The sequence below is a fragment of the Entelurus aequoreus genome, linkage group LG26, assembly GCF_033978785.1.
Source record: "Entelurus aequoreus isolate RoL-2023_Sb linkage group LG26, RoL_Eaeq_v1.1, whole genome shotgun sequence".
NCBI lineage: Eukaryota > Metazoa > Chordata > Actinopteri > Syngnathiformes > Syngnathidae > Entelurus > Entelurus aequoreus.
The window spans coordinates 14,652,899-14,665,398 of NC_084756.1; the positions used below are offsets into that span (position 1 = coordinate 14,652,899).

A 12,500-nucleotide genomic window follows, 5' to 3' on the forward strand; every position below is an offset into this window, starting at 1 on the left:
ATTATCATGTATATTATCATTTCATTTAAAATTTTTTCATAAGAATCAACTATTTAAAAAGAGTTCCCCGTAAGGAGCTTTTCAAACCTGTAACCTCTTTTAAACAGCTTCATTATAATTCTTACGCCAAATAACACATTGTGAAAATAAGTTTGAATCAAGACTCATATTGAAGGGAGACTCCATTCTGAATCCAATCATCCAATCGTAATTGTGTCAAATTGTTCCTGCCCTATGGTAAAATACTGCAATGGCAGCATTAATATTATTGCAGGCATGTTTGTGACTCCCAGCAAAGGTCAGGAAGTAATTATTATTACTATTATTATTATTATTATTATTATTATTATTATTATTATTATTATTATTATTGCAGGCATGTTTGTGACTCCCAGCAGAGGTCAGGAAGTGGCCAAATTAAAAAGTGCTGCTCAGACAGACACGTATTCAATCTCAGAGTTGAGCCAACAAGAAGGAGGAGTACAAACAGAAAGTCCTCATCCATAATATATTCCTAAACGCCGTCGGGATGGCGAGCAAATCTACATCTTATTGCGAGGCCAGCAAAATGATCCACAATCATATCTCCGTCTGCTTGATACCACTGATCTATCTTGATACCACTGATCTATCACCACTGGCTACTGTTGTGATACCACTGATCTATCACCACTGGCTACTGTTGTGATACCACTGATCTATCACCACTGGCTACTGTTGTGATACCACTGATCTATCACCACCGGCTACTGTTGTGATACCACTGATCTATCACCACTGTCTACTGTTGTGATACCACTGATCTATCACCACTGTCTACTGTTGTGATACCACTGATCTATCACCACTGTCTACTGTTGTGATACCACTGATCTATCACCACTGGCTACTGTTGTGATACCACTGATCTATCACCACTGGCTACTGTTGTGATACCACTGATCTATCACCACTGGCTACTGTTGTGATACCACTGATCTATCACCACTAATTATTTTATTTATTAATTTATTTTGTGGGCGCAGCTTATATACCGGTGCGCTCTATAGTCTGGAAATTAGGGTACTATCTACTTCACCAATCTCTTCTTCTATATAATCTTTGGTATCATATTTGTATATAATGTTTTGGCTGATATAGTTATGTTGTTGTTGTTGTTGTTGTTGCTTCTCTTGTCCCAGAAATGTCCCCCTTTGTCTTCTTTCTCTTCCTTCTTTTTATCCCCCAAATAATAAATATAACCAAACATTAAACAAAGTCAAATCCAAATAAGGCAACAAGAGAAATATGCCACTCACAGCTACTTATTATTAACCTTGTTAATAAAGTTCATACTAGGGTTTTACGAGCAGAGGAGCATGTTGGGCAGCGCGCACACACAGAGTACTTACAAGCAGACACAGTGTTTAGACAGAAAAGGGAGAATGGTGTAAAAAGTCAAGATAAAGGTGAAGTTATAACACTGAAACACCCTCAGGAAGAGCTGCTTTAAGACACGGCTAACATCCATCCACAGTGTTTTAGCTACTTTTAAATCACTAATCCTGGTCTCCATGGCGACAAATAAAGTATGTTTCTTACAAGTAGTATTATCACTGCAGGACGAGGAGTAGCTAAACATGCTTCACTACACACCGTAGCTCACCGGCGCCACAATGTAAACAAACGCCATCGGTGGATCTACACCTGACATCCACTGTAATGATACCAACTACAGGAACGTATCTAGTCAATACTACTACGATGTATATTATGTTTATAAAGTCAGTAAATACGTCCCTGGACACATGAGGACTTTGAATATGACCAATGTATGATCCTGTAACTACTTGGTATCACATCCATACCTAAATGTGTGGTATCATCCAAAACTAATGTCAAGTATCAAAGAAGAGAAGAATAAGTGATTATTACATTTGAACAGAAGTGTAGATAGAACATGTTAAAATAGAAAATAAGCAGATATTAACAGTAAATGAACAAGTAGATTAATAATCAATTTTTACAGTTTGTCCCTCATAATGTGTACAAAATAATAGGTGTATAAATGACACAATATGTTACTGCAGACTAATTAGGAGTCTTTGTTTGTTTACTTACTACTAAAAGACAAGTTGTCTATTTTATTGAAGGACTAAATGACAATAATAAACATATGTTTCATGTACACTAACATTTTCTGTTCAAATAAAGCCAATAATGACATTTTTTGTGGTCCCCTTTATTTAGAAAAGTATCTAAATACATTTTGGTACCGGTACCAAAATATTGGTACTGGGACAACACTAGACCATACAAATACAAACCCCGTTTCCATATGAGTTGGGAAATTGTGTTGGATGTAAATATAAACGGAATACAATGATCTAAGTTAATGATTATTTGCAAAAAAAAAAATAAAGTTTATGAGTTTGAACATGAAATATGTTGTCTTTGTAGCATATTCAACTGAATATGGCTTGAAAAGGATTCACAAATCATTGTATTCCGTTTATATTTACATCTAACACCATTTACCAACTCATATGGAAACGGGGTTTGTACTTGAGGATTTGCATTCAGTTTGATACTGTGAGCATGAAACAATGTAAAGGTGAAGGTAAAAAACAGGTGAAGGTAAAAAAAGGTGAAGGGTCAAAAAATGTGAAGGTCAAAAACAACGTAAAGGTGTTGAAAGTGAGATGAAAAGATGGTACGACAACACGTGAGATGTAATGTTAAAGCCTCACACTGTGCTACTTACCCCACGAGGTCCTACCTGGAATCCTTGCACAGTGATGCGCACTGTGTCCCCAACTTTGGCCCTGCTGGGGGTCATGAAGAGCTTGGGGCCCTTAGGGGCGGCTGCAGGGAGATAAAAAAGGGGGGTGGGGGGAAAGAGGACAAAAGGTCATCGCGGAGAGAAAAACCACCTGTTCCGTCAAGGGAGGAATACAATTTCCTGTCAATTCAGGTCAGCGGGCAAGAGAGCGGGGACAAGCGAGTCCTTTTATCCGGAAGACGGTGCTGGATTTATTCCCCCGCTGGGGAGAAAAAGGGTGGATAGTCATTACTGGAGGAGAATGGGAGCACGGTGGGTGAAGTGTGGAGGCGGCCAGATAAGAAACAATCTGAGAGCTAATTCCTTTGTCTTGCTGTGGACAGCCTGGTCCTGCGTGGCCCCTAAAACAATCACATTCTAGCGCTCCAAGATTATATTCCCCTCTTACGTGTGGAGCCCAGATAAAAATGATCATTTGCATAATAAAAAAATGCACATTTTCGCGGTGACAAGCAATTTTCCCTTTAAGGCACAAAATGTCATTCAAAAATAAGCACACAACAATTTTCAATGCAACTGAGGAAATAGTTTTGGTCATCACTGTTCAATTATTAATTAATAACGTGTGTCTTTAAGGACCACAGGAATCCCATCCATCATTTTATTGAGCAAAACTCTTTGCCGGTCATAAAGTCATGACCAACAAATGTACATCTGGCAAAACTGCTCGTTTTCTGCCTTACAAACCACACCAAAACCAACTTTGTCAACAGCACCCGCTCGCTCCTTCTCACCTGCACCAACACTTGCACATGAGGCCCTCAGCCAGCGATGCGTTTACAGACACACAAAAAGTCGGACAACTCCAACACCACACGCAATGTATAATTCCAGGTCGTTACTACGGTATACCGCTATTAGTATAGTACCGCGATACTAATGAATCATATTCGATACTATGCCGCCTCTAACGTGGTGTCATTGCTGGTTTTATGAGCAGAGGAGCATGTTGGGCAGCGCACACACACAGAGTACTTACAAAAGGGAGAATGGACGCATTTTGGTGTACAAAGTCAAGATAAAGGTGAAGTTATAACACTGAAGCAGCTAAAGTCCAGCCGCAGTCTGCAGTGTTTTAGCTACTTTTAAATCACTAATCCTGGTCTCCATGGCGACAAATAAAGTACGTTTCTTACAAGTAGCATTATCACTGGAGGACGAGGAATAGCTAAACATGCTTCACTACACACCGTAGGGGGATACAATAGCTCACCACCGTCACAATGTAAACAAATGCCATGGGTGGATCTACATCTGACATCCACTGTAATGATACCAAGTACAAGAGCGTATCTAGTCGATACTACTATGATTGCATCAATGTTTTTTGGCATCTTCTTTTGTTTAAAAAAATATATATATTATATTAATAAATTCAGTAAATACGTCCCTGGACACATGATGACTTTGAATATGACCAATGTATGATCCTGTAACTACTTGGTATCGGATCCATACCTAAATGTGTGGTATCATCCAAAACTAATGTCAAGTATCAAAGAAGAGAAGAATAAGTGATTATTACATTTGAACAGAAGTGTAAATATAACATGTTAAAACAGAAAATAAGCAGATATTAACAGTAAATGAACAAGTAGATTAATAATCAGTTTTTACAGTTTGTCCCTCATAATGTGTACAAAATAATAGGTGTATAAATGACTGCAGACTAATTAGGAGTCTTTGTTTGTTTACTTACTACTAAAAGACAAGTTGTCTAGTATGTTCACTATTTTATTTAAGGACTAAATGACAATAATAAACATATGTTTCATGTACACTAACATTTGTTGTTACAATAAAGCCAATAATGACATTTTGTGTGGTCCCCTTTATTTAATAAAGAATCGAAAAGTACCGAAAAGTATCGAAATACATTTTGGTGCAGGTACCAAAATATTAGTATCGGGACAACACTATACTTTACCAATCAAATGTATGCTTATTCTACCGTCATTTATTAAGAATCTTAATTTCTAAATATTGATCATGAAATGCTGTTAGCATATTAAAAAAAATACTAATAAAAATATATAATTTACAAACGGAAAGTTACAGGAATGTACACATGATCCCATGCTTACATCTCATTGTGCAACATGTGAAGGTTTTCATGGGAACTAAATGCGATCTCTGAAAGGGGTCCGCATTATTTCCAAAGCAGGACCCCCCACCCAATACCAGTACACAATACCACCCAATACCAGTACACAATACCACCCAATACCAGTACACAATACCACCCAAAACCAGTACACAATACCACCCAATACTAGTACACAATACCACCCAATACCAGTACACAATACCACCCAATACCAGTACACAATACCACCCAATACCAGTACACAATACCACCCGAAACCAGTACACAATACCACCCAATACCAGTACACAATACCACCCAATACCAGTACACAATACCACCCAATACTAGTACACAATACCACCCAATACTAGTACACAATACCACCCAATACCAGTACACAATACCATCCAATACCAGTACACAATACCACCCAATACCAGTACACAATACCACCCAATACCAGTACACAATACCACCCAATACTAGTACACAATACCACCCAATACTAGTACACAATACCACCCAATACCAGTACACAATACCACCCAATACTAGTACACAATACCACCCAAAACCAGTACACAATACCACACAATACCAGTACACAATACCACCCAATACCAGTACACAATACCACCCAATACCAGTATACAATACCACCCAATACCAGTACACAATACCACCCAATACTAGTACACAATACCACCCAATACCAGTACACAATACCACACAATACTAGTACACAATACCACCCAATACCAGTACACAATACCACCCAATACCAGTACACAATACCACCCAATACCAGTACACAATACCACCCAATACCAGTACACAATACCACCCAATACCAGTACACAATACCACCCAATACCAGTACACAATACCACACAATACCAGTACACAATACCACCCAATACCAGTTCACAATACCACCCAATACCAGTACACAATACCACCCAATACTAGTACACAATACCACCCAATACCAGTACACAATACCACCCAATACCAGTACACAATACCACCCAATACTAGTACACAATACCACCCAATACCAGTACACAATACCACCCAATACCAGTACACAATACCACCCAAAACCAGTACACAATACCACCCAATACCAGTACACAATACCACACAATACCAGTACAAAATACCACCCAATACCAGTACACAATACCACCCAATACCAGTTCACAATACCACCCAATACCAGTACACAATACCACCCAATACTAGTACACAATACCACCCAATACCAGTACACAATACCACCCAATACCAGTACACAATACCACCCAATACTAGTACACAATACCACCCAATACCAGTACACAATACCACCCAATACCAGTACACAATACCACCCAAAACCAGTACACAATACCACCCAATACCAGTACACAATACCACCCAATACTAGTACACAATACCACCCAATACCAGTACACAATACCACCCAATACTAGTACACAATACCACCCAATACTAGTACACAATACCACCCAATACCAGTACACAATACCACCCAATACTAGTACACAATACCACCCAATACCAGTACCAGCTCATGAAAAACAAATGTGTTTGTTATTGTGGGCCCAAACACTTATATCAGAAAATAATCTCATGGAAATGATTGCTGTCATTTGATTATAATAATAAGACATTTAACTGAGTCATGTTTGGCACAGGTGTGCTGCAGGTGTGGCCACAGTGTGCACGTCTGATGTCGCTCACCTGTGCTTCACTCGGTGCTCACGGACAAAGAAGCTATTTTTCCACAAGTGGACAAATTCATCGGCAGTGACAAAGCATTTACTTTTATTAAAGACGTTCATCTTCAATTCATTTGCTGCATTAACTGCTGATGCAACTCACTTTAGACACTTCAGTACTAAGAGGAGGATGGAAGCTCTTCATGCGGCTAATCAAGTCTTTTGTAAGCCACTTGGCTGACTGACTGAGGCCACAATGACACATTTGCACTTAGAACACCGCCACGTGTCCTATTGAAAGGTACGCACTTCGGTTTGGGTCCAACCCGAGCGCGACAAGACTAGATTCAAAAGTTTCGGACAGCTAAATGATTCGGATTCTGACGTAATCAAAAGAAAGAACCAAATATAAATAAACAATTTTACTTACTGAAAGACTTTAAATCAAAAGTATTAATTAGGAATGTAACTATGAGACCAGGGGACGTACTTATCAAGCTTCTTAGAGTGCCATTTTACACTTAAGTCCTGAGAATTTGCGAAATTTAGTCCTACTCTCAAACTTAAGAATAAAAGCTTTTTATCAACGTTCTTAAGTCTAAGAATCACTCCTACTCTCCACGATATTTAAGAGACCTTCAGAGGTGTCTTAAGTGGTTAGGAGTTGCCAGCAGGGGATGGCACTGAGGCGAGAGGGACGTTTTTTTTTTTTTTTTGATGACGAGCAGCTGATCAAACGGTATCGTTTAGACAGAGCGGATATTATTTTTGTCACAGATTTAATACTTTTCGATTCCTTGTTGATTTCTGCATGTGTCTGCAGTGGGCTAGTATATATAGAGCCACCCACACCACTTTCAAATTAGTTGCCTAATTAATGAATTGGAAAGAAAATGTTATGACAGTAGCGTATGTGTGTGGCCGTGAGGTGAGTGACGTCAGTGAGTGTGTGGGCGAGAGAAGAGAGGGAGCGGTAGCGTGAGTGCCGGCGGGGACTAGTTTGTTTTGTATTATTTTGTAGTTTATGGTCAAAATATACACTCCCATTGTCCACTTAAATATTTCCAAGATATTTCTTTATTCTTAGACAACGGATTCCCTTCCGTGATTGGTCATTTCTAAGGACACAGAAATGACGTCACCTAAAATTGCGTTTACGGCACATAGTAATGTCGTAATTCAGCTCTGAGTGTGACACTTCAGATTCAGTCCTACACTTCGCTGAAAGTGTGAGTAAGACGCTTGATAACTAACTTTTAAGTGCAGCTTTCAGCCAAGAATTTATTTACTCTTAAGTCAACTCTTAGCAGACTTCTTAGGAGTCATTCTAAGAAGCTTGATAAGTACGGCCCCAGGTGTTCATCACATGTTTGACCTCGGAGCCCGAGTCTTCCACTACAGAAGGGCTCGGGGCCCACTCAAATAGCGGGTCTAATTACAAAAACAAACACTAACGAAAGGATTCACAAAAAACGATGACAAACAAATGTGCAGACAATTAATTACACAATGCTACGACAAATTCGAACTAAATCAATAATAAATATGCTTCTTAAATATATATCCATCCATTTTCTACCGCTTGTCCCTTTTGGGGTCGCAGGGGGTGCTCGAGCCTATCTCAGCTACAACCGGGCGGAAGGCGGAGTACACCCTGGACAAGTCGCCACCTCATCACAGGGCCAACACAGATAGACAACATTCACACACTAGGGAGCATTCAGTGTTGCCAATCAACCTATCCCCAGGTGCATGGAGGTGGGAGGGGCCTATCCCCAGGTGCATGTCTTTGGAGGTCGGAGGGGCCTATCCCCAGGTGCATGTCTTTGGAGGTGGGAGGAGCCTATTCCCTGGTGCATGTCTTTGGAGGTGGGAGGGGCCTATCTCCAGGTGCATGTCTTTGGAGGTGGGAGGAGCCTATTCCCTGGTGCATGTCTTTGGAGGTGGGAGGAGCCTATCCCCAGGTGCATGTCTTTGGAGGTGGGAGGAGCCTATCCCCAGGTGCATGTCTTTGGAGGTGGGAGGAGCCTATCCCCAGGTGCATGTCTTTGGAGGTGGGAGGGGCCTATCCCCAGGTGCATGTCTTTGGAGGTCGGAGGGGCCTATCCCCAGGTGCATGTCTTTGGAGGTGGGAGGAGCCTATTCCCTGGTGCATGTCTTTGGAGGTGGGAGGGGCCTATCCCCAGGTGCATGTCTTTGGAGGTGGGAGGGGCCTATCCCCAGGTGCATGTCTTTGGAGGTGGGAGGAGCCTATCTCCTGGTGCATGTCTTTGGAGGTGGGAGGAAGCCGGAGTACCCGGAGGGTGTCATGATCCGTGTTCCGGATCATGTTTTTGTTATGTTCTGTTAGTTTTAGACTCCATAGTTCCTGTTTTTGTGCACCCTTGTTTGTTTTAGTTACCATGGCGACTTATGATTTTCACCTGCCTCTGGTGGTCGGGACGCGCACCTGTTTCCAATCTAGAGACGTTATTTAAGCTTGCCTTTGCCAGTCAGTCGTCCTGGCGTCATTGTTTGCCTCATGCCTGGACTGCGTAAGTCGTGTTTATTTCATGCCACAGTTTAAGAGTATGTGAAAGTTTGACTCCTACCTTGTTTACTTCTGTGAGGACATCCTTAAAGTTGTGTAATCAATGAGAAATATCAAGCAGCTAAAATGCACCAAACATGGGTAAGTGTGGAGAGTGTTTTGCATGTTCCCATCATGCCTTGCAATGGATTTAAATGGGTGTATTTTGCAGTTTTTATGGTGCATGGACGTTTTTCATAGCATCCACAAAGTCCAGTGAGCAGGTTGTGTTGTGTGTTGACATTTTGTGTTAATTGGACTTTTTTTTTTTTACGCACCATGACTAGGGAAGGTTGTTCTAATTGGGTCGTATAAGTAAACGCTCCGTGAAGCCCTTTTTAGAGCTTACTAAAATGTTGTTGGCCTGAAAGAATCACATCGTCCACTAGGTGGCAGCAAAGCACCAGCATCTATATTGATGGGCATTTCAAATAAATTGAAATCTCCCTGCGAGGAGGTGCTTGACGTCTCGGGGGCCAAAATGAAGAGACCGGCGGGCCGTAGAACGATGGTACACACCCTTTTATAGTTTGTGCAAGCTTTCTACACTGCAAAAAGTGAAATCTAAGTAAGATGAAATATCTCAAACAAGGGTGATATTTGCTTATTTTCTGTCTGATAAGATAATTCTTCTCATTAAGCAGATTTTATGTTAGAGTGTTTTACTTATTTTAAGTGTTTTGGTCCTAAATGATGTCAGTAAGACATTACAGCTTGTTGCTGAGATTTGATGAGCTATATTGAGTAAAACATGCTTGAAAATAGAATATAAACTGTTGCAAAGCTGTGTCATCAACACTCACAAGTAGAAAACTATTACAAAACTATTTCAAAGTCATCATTTCTTATTTTAAGCATGAAAAAAAAAATCATGATGCGGAGCGCATATCATTATGTCAAGATAATGGCACTAGCATTTACTTCATTTCAGAATATTTTTCAACATTTTGAGCAAAAAGGTCTCTTTTTTTTTTCCTACCAAGAAAAGTGCACTTGTTATTAGTAAAAATATACTTATTTTAAGGTACTTTTGGGTTAATTGAGGTTAGCTAATTTGACTTGTTTTGGAAAGTCTTGACAAGCCAAATTTTCTTGTTCTATTGGCAAATATTTTTGCTTAGTTCAAATAAAATACCCCTGATTCTTTGGGACAGAGGACCCTATTGTATTTCTAGCGTTGTATTATTATACCGCCGCCGCTTTGAGCTGTAATTTAACATGCTTCAAAACTCACCAAATTGGACACACACATCAGGACTGGCGAACATTGCGATCTAATCAAAAAACCAAACCCCAAATCTCAAAATTTCATTCTTGCGCCCCCTAGGAAGAAAACACAGACAAAACTGCCTGTAACTCCCAGTAGGAATGTCGTAGAGACATGAAACAAAAACCTCTATGTAGGTCTCACTTAGACCTATATTTCATACACTGACAACCCCCAGCAAAAATCAACAGGAAGTTTGCAATTCCCCCTTCAAAACAAAAGTTGTGTAAAAACAGTCACCTTTTTTTCAAACATGATCTCCTCTGAGCGTGTTTGTCGTGTCGGCTTCAAATTAGCAGAGGAGAGAGATTGAACCCTTCTGATTAAAAGTTGATGAAAGAGTTTTAATTACTGCTCTAGTTTGGATTTTATGAGCCCTCAAATTCGGTCCCGTCCATACTTGCTGCTTTAATTTTTTCTTGTTTTTGAACACTGACTTTTTGCAGTGTAGCACATATTATTTGGATCTTTGTAGATCAAGCCCACAATGTAATACAGTCCATCCTTCATTTTTTCCGTATGCTATATCTATTTGTATTGTTTTAATTTGAGAACTGTACTAATAGAATTACCTGCCAACTTTTTACATTTCATTTCACATTTTGTATTTTGCATTACTCTTCCCAAAATCCATCAAACTGTGACCTCAAAACCGAGGTACTTTCGTAGACCCGTAATATTGATGAATCAAGCATATTTGCAGAAGATTCTGATGCCCCTAAAGTAGGACAGAGACAGTGACTAATACAAATCTAAATGTGACATTTCCAAGATGAGAGCAAACGTCGACATATTTCCCCTGGCAGCGGAGGCAAGGAGGCAAGGAGGCAAGGAGGCAAGGAGGCAAGGAGGTGGCGTGTCTTCTCCTGCCGAGGACGGATGGCATTTCACAGTCCACTTCTGGCAATGCGGAGGAGGATCTGGGTTTCATGGTGTCAAACTCAGAGCTGGCCGGGCATATGGCCGTCAAAGATGATGGCTGATTTCTGGGACGAGGTCCAACGGCGACAGTTGGCGTCCGGCATCAGCACCCTCGAATGGAGCGAGATGGACATGAGGCCCAAGAGCTCGCAGGGGAAATGTGCCACAGCCCCACTAGAGAGTCGTCCAGGACTTCACTTCAGTGGTTCCCAATATTTTTTTTTTCTTTTACTGCCTAAAAATTCTACACACAATACCTTATGACAATGTGAATACAAATGAAAAAAAAAACACAAAACACATGTACTGTAAATTCTGGACTATGGCAAAAAATAAATGGATGGACACTTCTTTCCTATTTTATGAATTTTTCTTCGCTGGCGGCCATAATAAAAATAATTTTATAAAACTAACCAAGCAAAAACAATGACAGGGTGCTTTATTATTCATACAATGGCGCCATCTTTTGGACAAGTTTGCTCACTGCAGGTGCTGCAGTGTCCATCCATTTAATGGCAGTGCTTTTTTTCTACCAGAGTGTCAGTCAGTCTTCGAGCTGTCCATAGCGTTTCTACTCGTATGGATTCTTCATTCATCACTCCAAGCAACATTTATAAGTTTTACAATATAACTAAAACTATTCTTACTTGTTAAACTGTCCCATGTGTGATGTCTGTAGGAGTGTCTTCATGCATATTTGCATGTGCTATCATACTGTAATCAAGCTAGCGTCATTGGCATTAGCTAATATGCTAACACGTTTACAAGTGTCTGTGCTATTATTATTATTCCACGACAACATTATTTTCGCATTGTTTCAGTTTCACAAATTCCTCAGTAAATTCAACAAAACATCACCGTGGAGTTATTGAGTCTGTTTAGCTGATTGGAGAGCTAGCTTGTGCAGCTAGTGGGTCCATGACCATGACTTCTGTTTTGTTTGATCGGTCGTTTTACTGCCGTGTTATTTGGAAACAATTGAGGTATGTAAGTAAACATTTAAAAAATATTTCTGTGTAAATAACACATTTCGCAACGTATATACGAAACAAGTTTGTAGGGATGATATAGCCTTTGTGTTTTTTCTGACCTAACGTATATTCCGCTCT

The 12,500-nt window shown here is 40.1% G+C and overlaps 1 protein-coding gene across 3 annotated transcripts in view; it reads right to left on the reverse strand.

Annotated features, from left to right (window-relative positions):
* igsf21a (immunoglobin superfamily, member 21a) overlaps positions 1-12,500 on the reverse strand; it is a 490,857-nt gene that overhangs the window by 31,467 nt on the left and 446,890 nt on the right. For 2 of the 3 annotated variants that reach the window (XM_062038250.1, XM_062038248.1), the window contains exon 7: positions 2,744-2,844. In XM_062038250.1, the coding sequence (XP_061894234.1) occupies positions 2,744-2,844 (101 nt within the window). The remainder of the gene's footprint in view (positions 1-2,743; positions 2,845-12,500) is intronic. The other variant, XM_062038249.1, reaches the window with a different exon arrangement.